Here is a 16,379-nt window from a genome sequence, read left to right on the forward strand (position 1 = left end):
CTTCCTTAGCTATTTTATGACCCTATCAGTAAAACTATGGAAACAAGGGAATGTACACCGGTTGTTATACATGAGGAGAGAGAAAGGTATTCCAACAGAGGACTTACCCTGGACAAAGGCCCAGAGGGAGATACGATATTTTTAGAAAATGGGAGTAGTGAGTAGAGCAACCATCCCAGCTGCTGCCTCAACTGCTGCTTCTCCTTTTCCAGCTCTGACATTCAGCTTGAGTGTCCCTTGGCCTGGTTCACATACCAGCTCTGTGGAAATTGGACACTACGAGGCCCCTTGTGTATCCTACCTTCCCTGGACCTCTGTTACTATTTATTGAGCTTTGACCCCTAACCATCTGTTTCAGTCCTGGTAAAGTGGTCCGAGTTCCATTCTGAGTCACTCTCCAAGGCAGTGCACACTTTCCTATTTCCTTTGTCTCCACACTACTAAAAACAGGTCAACGAATACAAAAGATGCTTTTATAAAAATGTTAATTAAAATAGGTCAAAGCTAGGTGTAGTGGAGCACGCCTTAACTCCCAGCACTTGGGTGGCAGAGGCAGGTGGATCTCTATGAATTTGAGGCCAGCCTGGTCTACAGATAGGGTTCCAGGAAAGCCAGAGCTACTCAGAGAAACCCTGTCTCAAAAAAACAAGCAAACAAAACAAAAACAAAAAACAAAAAACAAAAAAACCAAACCCAAAGAGGTCAAAAGAACAAGTTAAACTTTACAACAGACAGGCAGTCAGTAAAACCCAGGCTTTAAAGCTACTGAGAAACTGTCCAACTTCTTCAGTAAAACCCTCATAAGGAAGATATATAATGATGCACACTTCTAACCCTAGCACTCATGAGAACGAGGCAGAAAGAGAACAAGCTCAAAGCCACCCTAGGCTAACAGTGAGTTCAAGTTTAGCCTGGGTTACACAGTAAGATTCTTAAAATGATTGCAAGAAAGGAAAGAAGGGAAGAATCTGCACTTTTAATTTAAGAATAGCATATATGGTGCTGTAAACCTAGTCAGAAGCTTATGGCTAGGGAGATCTTGGGCCCTGGCCCGAATATGGAACCTACTTACTACTGCTGCTGACTGGGGAATATATCTGTTGGAATGCCTTCTAAATATGTTTCCATGTTCATAGAGTAAGAATGCTGTCAGTTTGATTTGAGAACTTCTTTTTGCAGTGGTCAGCAGTGAATGACTGCGGAGACTCATAACTAGTCAAAGTGCTGAGGGAAAGTGACTGCTAGGTGACTCAGGGAACATTGGAGGAGACAGCAGCAGAAAGGACGAAAAGATGGAGAGAAGATGAAGGAATGCTCACCTCCAGACATGGTGTGGCTGTTGCCTCTTGTAACTCATAGCTGCTGTGATGACCTACATAAGTCTACCATCATCCTGTCATGGGAGGGAGGGCTTATGCATCTACCCATGCCCAAGGGTTTTTTTTTTTTAAACTCAGGTTTCTCTGTGTAGTCTTGGCTGTCCTGGAACTCTCTCTGTAGACCAGGCTGGCTTCGAACTCACAGAGATCCACCTGCCTCTGCCTCCCGAGTGCTGGGACTACAGGTGTGCGCCACTGCGCCAGGCTCCTGAAGATTTATATACATGTAACAGATGAAGGGAGAAGGAGAGACATGTCTTCAGTGAATTTGCCATTGATAAGGGGCTCATGCTCCAGTAATCAGTCTTAATGTAACTTACTGGATAACAAAAGTCGAATATATGAAAATAGAAAGGGGGCCAACTGAGGAGAGAAAGGGGATAAACAGGAGTGGAAGGGGATAGAAGTAATGGGTATGTGTGTAAATATGGCCAAACATAATATACAAATATGAAAATATAATGAAACTCATTATTGTATACAACTAATATATGCTAATAAAAACATTTAAAAAGAAAAAAAGAGAAGAAATGTCATATAATGCCTGCTCATCAATCACAAAGTTGGACTTTATTTGGATAGTGATTCAAACAAGCTATATTCTTACATTTATGAAACTTGCAAATATAGATACCAATTTGGTGTTGGTTGCCATTTATTTTATGTGCTAATGACATTACAATTAGGATTTTTATGTTTAGAGAAATATCCTGAAATCTTTAAGTATGGAATGATACACTGTCTCGGATTCTCTCCAAAATAATAAAGGAGGAAGGGATGAAAAGATACTTGAAACAAGATTGCCCAGAAATTGGTATTCCTTCCGAGTGCTTGGTAAATGATTCTTTATGCAATTCTGTCTGCTTTTGTCCATGCTATAAATTCTCTGCAAAAAAAAAAAAAGTTTTACAACAACGTTGTGGAATTCAAAGCATCTGATGAAAGTCTATATAGTAATCAGAAAGAGTAGAACAGAAAGAGGGGAATTAATATGGGGGTTGTCTGACCAGCCCTGCGGGAGAGTGCCAGGGAATGTACGAGACAAATAAAGGGTTGCTGAGCAGCTGCAAGGGCCAACTTGAAACGGGACAGCATGAATTTATATTTATCTGCCTGGTTCTCCCTCTAGCAGTGACCTGGGGAGCAGGAAGAGGAGGGAGGACAGCGGACAGGGACTTCCAGAGGCAGCAATAGTGAAGTGGCTGCTGCCAGGCAGTGTGAAGTCAAGTATCCTGGGAGTGTGTGTTGAGTTAGAGGAAGCAGGGGGTGCGGTGGCTGCGGTCCCGCTGAGGTCGTGGATCAGGCCCCCAGAGTGGTCAGAGTGCCTTAGAAAAGGCTCACATTGGTGTGCAATCTCACTGATGGAGAGGCTCCCTGGTCCCCAGTTAGGCTGGACAAAGGGACAGAGTGGGATGCTGGGGGTGTGGCCTTTTCTAACATCCCTGTCAGGGTCTCAGACTTTGCATGTTCTCAGATGGCACTAAGACAAGCTCTCAGGAGTGACTGAGGGTTTAATTAGTAGCCATGTGACCTGAAACAACCCATGCAATCCATTTCTTTCTTTCTTTTCCTTTTCCTTTCTTTTTGTCCAGACAACATTCCTCCATGTAACATCCCTGTCTGTCCTGGACTCACTCTGTACACCAGACTGGCCTCAAACTCACAAAGATCCACCTGTCTCTGCCTCCCTGAGTGCTGGGATTAAAAGTGTGTGCCACCACGCCCAGCTCATTTATTTCTTGTATCTTTTTGTTTGTATTCTTGTGATTGAACACGGGACCTTTGGCACACTTCTTTCTCTCTCTCTTTTTTTGAGTTTCATGCAGCCCAGGCTGGCTTAGTACTCTGTATATAGCCAAAGACCATTTTGTGTTCCTCATCTTCCTGCATCCAACCCCTGAGTGCTGGTATTATAGGTGTGTGCCACCATGCCAGGTTTATGTAGTGCTTGGGATAGATCTTAGGACCTCCCATGCTAGGCAAGTATTTTACCAATTGAGCCACATCTCCCATCCCATTTTCTTCTTTAAGCCTTGGTTTCTTCATCCTTAAGAAGTTGGGAAATGGGGTGATAATAAGCAAATGTAATTCTAATGCTCAGGATGAGGTAGAAGGCTCACAAGATAAAGATGGCCTATGCTACATAGTGAGATCTTGTGTCAAAAAAGAAAGAAAGAAACAGTTAAATTAAACAACAAAAAATGAGCTACTAACATGTAGGTCAGAACAGTTCTAAGGATTAGGTAAAATAATGTGAATAGACATGTACAGCACAGTGGATAAGCAAATGACAGCTGCCTTAATTGTGAGGCTCACACAAAGCTGCAGTAAAACTGTCATCACCTCACAGAAGAGTAAAAACCTTGGCTGCCCCCCTTTAGTGTTTTGAGATAAGGTATCACTGTGTAGCTTTTGCTGGCCTCAAACCTAAAGAGGTCCACAGGCCTCTGCCTCCCTAGTGCTGGTAATTAATGGGACGCACCATCATACCTGGTTCTCTCAGTTTTTTTTTTTTTTTGCTTTTGTTTTTGGGAATGTTTGTTTGAGAAATGGTCTGTTTTTATTTATTTATATTTATTTATTTGGCTTTTTGAGGCAGAGTTTCTCTGTGTAACAGCCGAGGCTGTCCTGGACTCACTTTGTAGACCAGGCTGGCCTTGAACTCACAGAGATCCACCTGCCTCTGTCTCCACCACACCCGGCTTAAGACAGGGTTTCTTTATGTAACAGATCTGGCTATGCTGGAATTCCCTTTGTAGACTAGGCTGGCCTCAAATTGACAGAGATCCCATCTCTGCCTCCTGAGTGCTGGGATTAAAGGCATACAGTACCATGCCCAGGATGAGTTTTTAAAACAGGATCTCATCTCACAGAGCCCAGCCTAGTCTCAAACTTACTCTGTCAGTGAGGATGACCTTGAATTTGTAATCTTCCTGCTTCCTTTTTATTCTTGGTTTTTCCAGACAGGGTTTCTCTGTGTAGCCTTGGCTGTCCTGGACTCACTTTCTAGACCAGGCTGGCCTCAAAGTCTCAGAGATCCACCTGCCTGGGCCTCCCCAGTAGAGTAATGGAATTACAGGCGTGTGCTACCACGCCCAGCTCTGCTTCCACTTCTAAGTACTGGGGTTACATTATTATGCTTCTATGTCCTGAGAAAAATCTTATTTCTCACTGAAACATAAAATTGGACTTTGGAAGGCTGGGCAAGGTGGTGCACACCTTTAATCCTAGCACTTGGGAGGCAGAGGCAGGTGGTGAGTTCGAGACCAACCTGGTCTACAAAGCGAGCCCAGGATAGTCTTGGCTCTTTTATACAAAGAAACCATGTCTTGAAAAAGGTTTAAAAAATAAAAAAAGACTTTGGGGTTACATCTCCCCTTCTCAGAAGAAAAATTCCTTCAATTTAACAGGCGGAAATAAAAGGGTATGATAAAATGCTGGGATGGTGGTCAATATCAGTAATTCCAGCACTTGGGAGGAGGGTTTCAAATCCGAGCCTAGCCTCAATCAAAATCAGGAAAAAAAATATTACTGAATAGAAAGGATAGATTGTTAAAGAGTAATAGTAAATAATTACATGACGCTTATTAGGTATCAACCACAAAGGAAGATGTAGTCAGAGATAAAAACGCAAGTGAATGCTCTGTATGTTCCAGGGCATAGGCAAACCGCATGCCCGGAGGAAGAGACACGTAAGAGAAACGCTAGGATTGAACAGCCATAGACAAAGAGAAGCTCAGGCTGGAGAGATGGCTCAGGTTAAGAACACTAACTGCAGCCGGGCGTGGTGGCGCACGCCCATAATCCCAGCACTCGGGAGGCAGAGGTAGGTGGATTGCTGTGAGTTCGAGGCCAGCCTGGTCTACAAAGTGGGTCCAGGACAGCCAAGGCTACACAGAAAGACCCTGTCTTGAAAAAACAAACAAACAAAAAAACCACTGACTGCTCTTCCAGGGGTCCTGAGTTCAATTCCCAGCAACTACATGGTGGCAAGTTCCAGGATATCCTCGGTGACATAGTTAGACTTTGTCTAAGAAGAATAAGTAATAAAATAAAGCCATCCCAGCACTGGGAAGGCAGGGTGGAGTGGATCCCTGAAGCCAGTCACACTAGCCAAATAATAGCAAACTATAGGTTCTGTGAGAGACTGTCTTTAAAAAAATTAAGATGAAGGCTGAGGCTGGGTGTGGGGGCGTACACCTTTAATCCCAGCACTTGGGAGGCAGAAGCAGGCGGATCTCTGTGAGTTCGAGGCTAGCCTGGTCTACAAAGTGAGTCCAGGACACAGAGAAAGCCTGCCTCGAAAACAAAAAACAAAAAACAAAACAAAACAAACAAACAAACAAAAAAGATGAGGGCTGGAGAGATGGCTCAGAGGTTAAGAGCACTGACTGCTCTTCCAGAGGACCTGAGTTCAATTCCCAGCAACCACATGGTGGCTCACAACCATCTATAATGAGATCTGGTGCCTTCTTCTGGTGTGCAGGTGCGCAGACAGAATACTGTATATGTAGCAAACAAATAAATAAATATTTTTTAAAAAATTAAGGTGAAGGATAATTGAGGAAGATACTTGATGTTGATCTCTGGCCTACACATACACACACACACACACACACACACCATTTATATTCATGTCCACATGTACACACACACACACTAGCATGTGGTCACTTTGGCTTTGGCTTTATGAAACAAACTACTACCATACTTTGTTACCATTAATTATTTGACATTTTATATATAAACTTTATATACAAGAATTACCTGGTTTTTTTTGAATCCTCACCTCCTTTCTCTTCAGGATATCAGGACAGTTGTTATCTTGTTTTCAGAAGATAGAAAAATATTTCAAAGTTAATATTAATGGATACTATACATCTTTCTATAGTCATTTTACCTCAAACTTTCTGTTTGTTTGAAAGTCTCCCTATGAAGGCAGACAGTGGTGGCTCACACCTTTAATCCTAGCACTCAGGAGGCAGAGGCAAGTGGATCTCTGTGAGTTCGAGGCCAGCCTGGTCTACAGAGTGAGTTCCAGGACAGCCAGGGCTACACAGAGAAACCCTGTCTCAAAAAGTCTGTGAAACCAACACTAGCCTTGAACTTATTATATAGACCATGGTGGCTTCAAAGTTGTCATGTAGCTCATCTTGGCCAGGAAGCTCATGATCTTTCTGCCACAGCATCCCAAGTACTGAGATTATAGGTATGTACTACCACATCCGGCTTGCAGGGGGTGGAGGGTGCTATTTGTCTTGATTTTTTATTATATAGCCTCTCAATGGCATAGAACTCACTGTGCAAACAGGTTAGCCTCAAACTCAAAGCAATCCGCCTGCCTCTTCCTCCCAAGTGCTGTGATTACAGGTGTGCACCACCACATCTAGCCCGTACTTGACTATTTAACTTCTAACTTTCCTTTTTGAGATGGGCTCTTGCTATGTAGCCTATACTAATATTGAACTCATATCGACATTGCTACCTCAGCCTCACGTGCTGGAATCAGAAAGAGACACGTGCCACCATGCCTGGCTGACACTTCTAACTTTTAAAAATATTAACTATGTCAACTCATCCCTAGAAAGATAGCATTAAGAGTAAATTGTGGGCAGGTAAAGGTAAGATGGCTCAGAGGGTAAAGGCAGTAGGTCCCAAACCTGAGTTCAATGCTAGAATCTACATGGTAAAAATAAAGAACTGACTGTCATAAAGTGTCCTCTGACCTCCACATCATTACATACATACCACACCATACATATATACACAAAATATTAAAATGTAATACAATTTTTAGCTTTGGTTTGTTTGTTTTTGTTTTTTAAGACAGGGTCTGACTATGTAGCTCTGGTTGGCTTAGAACTTGCTATGTAGACCAGTCTGGTCTTAAACTCAGAGATCCACCTGCCTCTGCCTCCTAAATGCTAACATTAAAGTCATGTGTCACCACATCCATCTTAAAAAATAAAAAGAATGCCGGGGCTGGGTTAAGAGAACTGTCTACTCTCCAGAGGTCCTGACTTCAATTCCCAGCAACCACATGGTGGCTCACAACCATCTATAAAGGAATCTGGTGCCCTCTTCTGGCGTGGAGGTGTACATACAGATAGAACACTCATATACATAAAAGAAATAAATCTTTGAAAAAAAAAAAGAAAGAAATCTTTAAAAAAAGAGTGTAATAAAAAAATTTAAGCCAGACATGGTGGTGCAAGCCTGTAATCCCAAGTTAGCACTCTGGGAGGCAGAGGCAGGTGGATCTCTGTGAATTCAAGGCCAGCCTGGTCTACATAGTGAATTCCATGTCATTGAGAGGCTATATATTAAAAAAATAAAGACCAGCCTGGACTACAAAGTGAGACCAGGACAACCAAGGCTACACAGAGAATCCCTATCTCAAAAAAACAAAAAAAAATTATTTTTTGAGTAGCCAGGTGGTGCTGGCGGCGACACCCACCTCTAATCACAGCCCTTGGGAAGCAGAGGCAGGTGGATCTCTATGAGTTTGAGGCCAACCTGATCTACAGAATGAGTTCCAGGACAGCCAAGGCCCTGTCTCGAAAAGCCAAGGAGGAGGAGGAGGAGGAAGGAGGAGGAGATGAAGGAGGAGAAGAAGGGGAGGAGGAGGAGGAGGAGGAGGAGGAGGAGGAGGAAGGAGGAGATGAAGGAGGAGAAGAAGGGGAGGAGGAGGAGGAGGAGGAGGAGGAGGAGGAGGAGGAAACTGTTTGGACTGACTATAGCAGCACACACCTTTGTGAACCCAGCACTCAGGGGCCAGTGAATCTCAGCCTAGTCTATCTTTTCCATTTCAGTTTTAGTTTAAGTGAAGTCACATAGTGAAACCCTGTTCCAGAAAAAGAAGGAAAGAAGGAAGGAAGGATGAGGGTGGGAGGAAGGAAGACAATACTCTTGAGGCTTTAGTTCAAAGGAGAAAGTTTATTTGCCCTACGAATCCACAGAATGGGAGCAGTGGGAATTGATACATAGCCTATAAACCCAGAAAGTCCTGTTACCTCTGATGAAAGTTCTCTCTGAGTGAAACTCACACCCTTTGAGACATTCCCTATTTCCCCTCAGCCTCCAAATCCTTATGTGTGCTACTGTCTGCACTTGTTCCATCGCTTCATCTCACTCCTGGATCCCAATCACATTCTAACATCCCTCAATCTGAACTGAAGAACTTGATGAAGTGTGGTGGCAGGAGCAGTAACACAAGTTCAAGGCTCACCTGGTCCACATAGTGAGTTCCAGGCCACTCAGGGCTATATAATGATAACCTGGAGAGAGAGAGAGAGAGAGAGAGGAGAGGAAGAGAGGGAGGAGAGAGAATGGAGGTGGGGAGCAATGGACCTGGGAGAAATAACAAACTTAAGATTGCCTGAGGTCTGAAGAGCGTCCTTGCTGGGTGTTTCTTGGAAATGTACTGTTATTGTATATATGCGCATTACACTGTGTGTGTGTGTGAGTGCAGGCACCTATGTGCAACAGCACATGTGTGAAGATCAGAGGACAACTTGGAGGATTTGGTTCTCTATCATAGGTTCCAGGTATGGAATGCAATCAGTTTTGTGTAGCAACTGCCTTTCCCTACCCTGAGCCATCTTTCTAGCCCTGTTTCTTCGAATTTGGTTTTCTCAGATTGTTGATCATTCTGCTAAGGGAGAATTAAAATAAATTGCAAGTCTACATTTTTTTAGCTAGGTATGGTGGCTCAATCCTATCACCCCAATATTCAGGAACCTAAGTAGGAGGATTATCCCAAGTTTGAGGTCAACCTGAGCTCTATCTAGTGAGTTCCAGGTCAACCTGGGCAATAGTGTGTGAGAGCCTCAATCACAAACCCCAAAAGATAAGAACAATAAAATAAAAATAAAAGCAAACAGAAAGGTCTCTACAGTCATTCCCTGTCCTTTAGTATCAGTAGGAGAGGAGATCCATCCAGGTACCTCCTGCCTGCACCAAGCTTGAAGATGCTCAAATCCTTTATATAAAAAGGCAGACTATTTGCACAAGACCTATACATATTCTCCTCAAACTATTCATCTCTAGACTATAGTACTAAGTAAATACTTTGTAAATGAGTGCTGCTCTATTATATAAGGAACACAAGAAAAACCTATAACCCTTCAGTACAAATTTTTCAAGTCACAATCGTTGAATCCATGAATGCAGAATGTGCAGAAACAGCAAGCTAAATATTTTTGAGGGTTTTTTGGTAACCTTTTTCATCACTCAATTGTGTAGTTTTTAAAAAGTTTTCCTTTTTTTGTTTTTGTTTTTTTGAGACAAGGTTTCTCTGTGTAACAGCCCTGGCTGTCGTGGACTCACTTTGTAGACCAGGCTGGCCTCGAACTCACAGAGATCTGCCTGCCTCTGCCTCCTGAGTGCTGGGATTAAAAGTGTGTGCCACCACGCCCAGCTTAAAAAGATTTTTGAAAAAATTTATGTCTGTGTGTGGATGTGCACGTAACTGCAAGTACCCACAGGGGTCACAAGGAGTCAAACTCAGCTCCTTTGCAAAAGCAGCACACATTCTTAGCTCCATATTGTCTCTTAAGTTCCCTTTTAGCAGGGGCTGTGGCTTAGTGGTAGAATGCCTGCTCATCACTGGGAGGTCCTGGGTTTAAGTATCCCCAGCACTACAAAACAACACAAACAAAAGCATCCCTACTATTTGGGTGTGAGCATGAGGACTCGCACCTGTAACTGCAGCAGAGAGGAGGCTGAGGCAAGAAGATGTTAAGATTGAGGCAAGCCTGGGTCATAATTTTAGGTTTTTTTTTTTTAGTTTAGCCACACCCCCCACTAACTTTTTTGTCTTCTCCTTTATATATACACTCTGATATGCAATAGGAATAAACAATATAAAAGCACTGTGGCCATCAAGAATCTCATTACGTCATCCAGGTTGGCCTGGACTTTCTATGGAGCTCAGGCTGATCTTGAACTTGCAATCCTCCTGCTTCGGCCTCCTGATTGCTAGAATTATAGGAATAAGCTACTCTACTTGGCTAGAAAGAATGACCTTGTTTATTTTGAGATCAATTTAGTCCAGGGTGGCATGGGATTCACTCTGTAGTCCAGGTTGGCCTTTTTTTCTACCTCGGTGCTGGGCTTACAGATGTGTTAGCCATTTGAGCCAGCTTAGAGTGTTGTTTCTTTGTTTTCTTTTTGTTCCTTTTCTTCAGACAAGTTTGGAAGCCAAGGTTTCACATAGCCTGGGCTGCCCTGCAATCCACTATGTAGGGCAAGATGAGCTAGAACTCCTGGCATCTGGCTTCACCTCCTTAGTGGTGGGGCTACAGGCATGCGCCATGCCCAGCTCATCTTTGTCTTGAGAGAAATGAACAAGCTTGTTTCTCAGCTATCTGGAAACCACCTAACATGGAACCGGACACATGGGAAGTACTCAGTAAGTGCCTGGTGAGGAACAGAGGGCACACATGAATGTGCTTGTTTCCAATTGTGTGTCAAACACACAGCCAAGTGGGGATGGGGCAGAGTGGGGCGGGGCGGGGCTGAATCCACTCTTCCATGAAGAGAGAGATGACACTTATGTGAAACTGCAGAATATAAGATTTATTTAGGGGAACAGCAGCACAGTTGGGACAGTTTTGTTTGTTTTCTCTTCCTTTAGCCTCCTGATACTCAATGATACCACACGGTCTCTGAGATTCTAAGGAGGTCACCCAGGGTCTACCTAGAAACGCAACTATCTACTGTTCCTATTCCCCCATAGCTTCTTCCTCCTCTTCCTCCTCCTCCTCTGTCCAGCTCAGGTCATCATCTGAATCCTCAGGCTCTTCCTCATCCATCTCTAGCAAAACCCCCGCCCTAGCCTTCTCAGCTAGTGAATCGGGGTGCTCCAGCTGGGCCCAGGATCCTGGGTCAGCCTTGACCAGGGAGATTTCAACCCGTGATGGCATCAAAGAGACAGAGCTCTGTTCCACGTTTATGACCTGAGGAGGAGGGAAAGACAGAAAGAATGAAGACATCACAGATTTGGGACTGGAGTGGTGATGAATAAGAACAGAAAAAGAAAGAGGCAGGCAGGAATGTGATGGGGAAGGGCTGAGGGAAGGGAGAGGAGAGGAAAGAGGGAAAACCAAAGCATTCCAGGAGAAATCCCTCTATGTTCCCATGGCAACTCTTTCAGCATACCTTCTATCAACTCAGTCTGGCCCTCCTTTTAGGCTATCCCCCTCCCTTGCCTCTGCCCGGTTCTCTCCACTTACCCCCCAGAGCTTCATTTGTGCTTGGAACACACGGTTACCGTCAAAGACAATGTGGGCATGAAGCTGGGAGGAAAGAATTAAGGGTTAGTATCAACCCCAGAAGGTCAGAAAACGTCATTACTGCAGAAGCAGGCGAGAGGCGAGCCCCAGAGGCCAGCCAGGCAACCCTGGTGTAATAACTCTCACTTCTCCCTGGGGACTGCGGAACCTAAAGAATGACACCTTTCAGCACCTCCCCCCATAAGACTGCACCTCCACCAGAGTTCACTAGGCCCCCGGCCTGCCTCCCATGGTCCCTCACCTCAGTTTGACTGGCTTTCACCCAGTTGAATGCAGGAAGTGGAATCTGGCCGTATACAGTCAGCACTACCAAGGAATCTGTCTGGTGCCAATCATGGCGGCAAGATGCTGGTAGCTGAAGAGAAATAAGATAAGGACAGTGAAAAGCAACAACTAACACAAGAGGAGTTTAGTTTCACGGGGGTATAAAGATACACGAAACCTCAGAAAAATTAACTACTTCACATTGCCAAGAGTCTGGGCTATAGAGGGATAAAGAGCAGAATCTTACTTGATTTGTATTAAAGGAAGAAGCTAGAGAGGCCAGCCATAAGGTACTAGGAGGAGAGTGTATCTCTGTAACTGGTCCTAGCCAAGTGTTTATTAGGAAAGGTGGAGCTGGGAGGCAGAGGCAGGCAGATCGCTGTGAGTTCGAGGCCAGCCTGGTCTACAAAGCGAGTCCAGGATAGCCACGGCTAACATAGAGAGACCCTGTCTCAGAAAACAACAACAACAACAACAACAACAACAACAAAAGGAAAGATGGAGCTTACCTGCTTTGCCCAATCATGTCTTCCAACTCTGCATCCAGGCTGTGCCAGGAATGCCCCAAAATCCAGAGTCTGGATACCACAACAGCTCCAAGACTTCATCCTGAGGGAGAAGCAGAATTTATTTGAATTCTACCCGCCCCCCAAACTCTTACTCTTATCCATATTGGGAGAAACCTGCCCAGTCCCTCCTTACCCCTCATGAAAGCGAGGTGCCCCTGGGTGGTAGGTACATGGCGTAGCATCACTCTCGGGGCCTTGGTAAACCTAACAAGGCCAAAGGAGAATCCGCTCATTCATTCAGATTCCTGCCTATACCCAGGCATCCCTCAGGTACCTCTCACCGCATGTTGGAGGCTCCCCCAAACCTCTCACTCACAGCATCACATCCTGGGTTCTGGCAGCTGGAACCAGTCCAGATCACACTACTGTCAAGTCCTGGGCAAAGGAAATAGTCAGGAACCTGTCTATTTCTCCCAGCCTGCCGCCACTTACAGCAAAGTCCAGTCTTTGAGATCTGTCCTATTAAAGACCTACCTACCTGCTCCAGGTCCCTGGTCTAGTTCCTTCTGCTCCAACGCCACTCCCAGGGCTTGAGATATAATAAGGGGTAGCAGTTTGGGAGGCATCTCTGACCTAGAGGTTTAAGCAGACATTTTGCTCTTATCCACTCATCACAATTAACAGCTCTAGCACCCCTACCCATAGTGGTAAAATCAAGTAAGTCTGGGGCAAGTGAGTCAGGGTCAGAAAAGTCAGGTAGCAACTCCTTTGGTCATTTTCATCTCTGTGGTCATGCATATTTGAGAAGCCTGGCAAAGCACCCAGGGCTTCCAGGTTGGTTGCTTCCACTCTTCCCACATTTCTCTGCAGAACTGTATCACTTCCTCTTCCTCTGACTGTGGACTTTCTTGTATTATTCCCTGTAGCTTCCTGCCTTGCTACTACTACTTCTCTCTGTGATATAAGATATAGCTATAAAAACCTAAAACATTGTTTTTGTTTTGAGACAGGGTTTCTCTGTGTAACATCCCTGGCTGTAGTGGACTCACTTTGTAGACCAGGCTGGCCTTGAACTCACAGAGATCCGCCTGCCTCTGCCTTCCTGAGTGCTGGGATTAAAGGTGTGTGCCACCATATTCCGCCAGACATAGCTTTTTAAAGGACTGGAGAGATGGCTGGAGGGGAGGCTAGTCAGGGGAAGCTTGTTGCTCTTGTAGAAGACCTGGGTTCAGTTCCCAGCACCTACAGCAGGTGGCTTACAACCACCTATAATCACACACACACACACATTTAAGAAAAAAATATATATGTATGATTTAGCTTTTTAAGTAAAGCATCTCAGCACTCACTCTCAAGGCCAAGCCAAGTAGATCTCTGTGAATTCCTAACCAGTTGGGGCTACCCCGCCTCAAAGAGAAATTGAAATAAATGCTGAGCATTTGATTTTATTATTCTAATAATAAATTTTAGTTTATTAATTTATTAATAAGTAATAAGCGTAGGGACATGCATACTATAGCACATGTGCGGTGCTCAGAGGACAACTTTGTAAATTCAGTTATCTCTTTCAGTCTTTATGTAGGGTTCAGGGATCAAACTCAGCTCATCAGGATTATGTAGGAATCACCTTAACTGTTGAGCTATACTACTGGCTCTTTTATTGTGTTTTGAGGCAGGGTTATCACTTGGTAACCATGACTGGCCTGAAGCTCATTGTAGAGAACAGAGCAGCCTCAGACCTGTGGTGACCTTGCTATTTCTGCCTCCTAAGTGTTGAGATGTATAAGCACAAACCAACATATCCAGCATTGTTTTTTCTGTAGCCCAGGCCAGCCCAATAGCCACAACAATCTTGCTGACTCAGCATTCTGAGTACTGGGATTACAGGAATGAGGCAACAAAACAAAAGGCTGTAAAATTTCTCTTCAAAGATGGGTGCAGTGGTTCATGCCTATAATATCAGCACTTGGGGAGGCGGGAACAGGCGGATCTCTGAATTCGAGGCCAGCCCGGTCTACAAAGCAAGTCCAGGGCAGCTAAGGCTACACCAAGGAGCCCTCTCTCAAAAAGCCAAAACCCAAACAATAGAGGTGTGTTGGTGGGGGCAATACATATTAAAATGTGAGAATGAGCCAGGCGTGGTGGCGCACACCTTTAATCCCAGCAGAGGCAGGCAGATCGCTGTGAGTAAGAGGCCAGCCTGGTCTACATAGTGGCTACACAGAGAAACCTTGTCTCAAACACCCCCCAAAAAGTGAGAATGAAACCCATTATTTTCTATCCTAATTAATAATCATTAAAAACAGAAAATGCACAACAAAAAATCTCACTCCATTCTCAAGTGTGGTAGTGCACACTTGTAATCTCAACATTCAGGAAGTTAGGGCAAGAGGATTGAGTTCAAGCCTGGCCTGACAGCCTAGCTCAACAAAATCAAAACACTATTCTGCCATATACTAAGTATGGACTTGAGGGGCTATCTAATCCCTAGAAGAAAGGTATCTATTCCGTCATCCTTACATTTATAGCAAAGGACTTTTCTTGACACGAATTTTCCCTACGCAAAAAATGCATTCCACAAACCAACACATGACCCTCCTCACATCGCTAACCCCCATTTTCCAAACCCCAGCGAGCCACTAATTCCTAGGAAGCTGCATGGATGTAGGCAAAAGCCCCCGGGGGACTCTTTACTTAGGCCTTTCACGGAGCAAGGTCTCTGCTGACTTAGGAATTGTATTCAGAGGTTTTTGCTCCTGAAGTGAACTTGTGGCAGGGCCATCAGGCTGAGGAGGGACCTCAGGAAGCTTCTCAGCACAGTGTGGTCCCACAGTACAGCCCTAGTACAGATAAGGAGATAAGGATTAGAGGTAGAATTCTTCTATAGGGAGCCAAATCCAAGGAAATAAAGGGTTTACCTTGATGTTTAAGAACTCAGAGAAATCTACAGTTCGCTTTTGGCAGCAGGACCAACCCTGATAACAAGAAACCCAGATCAGCTTAGATCTCCTGGCTATTTCATTGGGGAAATGTTCTTGCTATGCTCCCATCACCTATTCCTCACCTTAAGTGCATCATGAAAGATAGGGACCCCAGAATGATAGAGACAGGAATCTGTAGATACCAGCAGAAAAGTCAAGGCAGGGAAGAGAACTGTCAGATAGCATCCCTCACATTTTCTCCAGGCTCATGTTAATGGCACTTCATAGAATGTGGAAAGTAAACCACCAAATTGAAGATCACCCAGACCAATTATGCCCAGTTTTTGTTCTCCCTGTTCCCAATGGCCAGTCCCACAGCTGAACAACCCCTAACACCCATTCAACCCCTGAGGTCCATTATTTACTCACCAGGAAGATTGGTACCGGGGTCAAAGTGTTGGCCACAGCCTTTGTTATGGCAAAGCAGAGACATGGAGGTGTTGGTAGAGCTTACTCAAAGGGTATTTCAAGGAGTCTGGCTGCAGAGTGGGGAACACCTCTTAGTCTGGAGGCTTTTAGCTGCCTAGAAGGGCCAGCTGTTTCTATCTTTAGTTCAGGAGGCGTCCACCTCCAAACATGGGCAAGGGAACTTCAGTTGGTCTTTCCAGCCAATAGCATAGTGCTCCAGAGCATTTTAGCTCTGAGGCTCAGGAAAAAAAGGATCAGGAAGAAGAGCCCTTGGAACTTGGGTGAGGTCAGTTACTACAGCAGTTTTAAATGTTGCCAATTCCAAGCCTCTGACATGCCAGCAGCTGCTCAGAAACAAATACTAATTAAGATCCTCCGTCCCTACGTGGGTATGGGTACAGCCCCTCCACCTTCTGCCATTTGGAATAGCTTGCCTGCCGTTGCCATTACCTTGAAGTAGTGCCAATAGCATCCCAGCCACTCCACCCTGATCTCCCCACCCCATCCATGTTTGTTGTTTTAGTATTTCAATCAAAAGGTTGC

General features: G+C 44.6%; 1 protein-coding gene across 3 annotated transcripts; it reads right to left on the reverse strand.

Annotated features, from left to right (window-relative positions):
• Positions 1-1,785: 1,785 nt before the first annotated feature.
• On the reverse strand, positions 1,786-16,351 carry ITGB1BP2 (integrin subunit beta 1 binding protein 2). Of its 3 annotated transcripts, none has more exons than XM_084791039.1 (12): positions 15,798-16,351; positions 15,512-15,561; positions 15,366-15,422; positions 15,142-15,287; positions 12,986-13,080; positions 12,824-12,882; positions 12,641-12,711; positions 12,448-12,547; positions 11,916-12,029; positions 11,615-11,677; positions 6,169-6,203; positions 1,786-2,265 (listed from the first exon to the last, which is right to left on the reverse strand). In XM_084791039.1, the coding sequence occupies exons 1-11, from the start codon at positions 15,859-15,861 to the stop codon at positions 6,180-6,182; spliced, it is 843 nt and encodes a 280-aa protein (XP_084647165.1). In that variant the 5' UTR covers positions 15,862-16,351; the 3' UTR covers positions 1,786-2,265; positions 6,169-6,179. The 3 variants fall into 3 exon arrangements, with proteins under 3 accessions (XP_084647165.1, XP_084647164.1, XP_084647163.1); XM_084791038.1 differs by having other exon boundaries at positions 6,147-6,203; XM_084791037.1 differs by lacking the exons at positions 1,786-2,265; positions 6,169-6,203 and adding an exon at positions 8,104-11,338.
• Between the last annotated feature and the right edge of the window lie 28 nt (positions 16,352-16,379).

The sequence above is a fragment of the Acomys minous genome (assembly GCF_964271855.1).
Source record: "Acomys minous genome assembly, chromosome: 7".
In the NCBI taxonomy this organism is placed as follows: Eukaryota; Metazoa; Chordata; class Mammalia; order Rodentia; family Muridae; genus Acomys; species Acomys minous.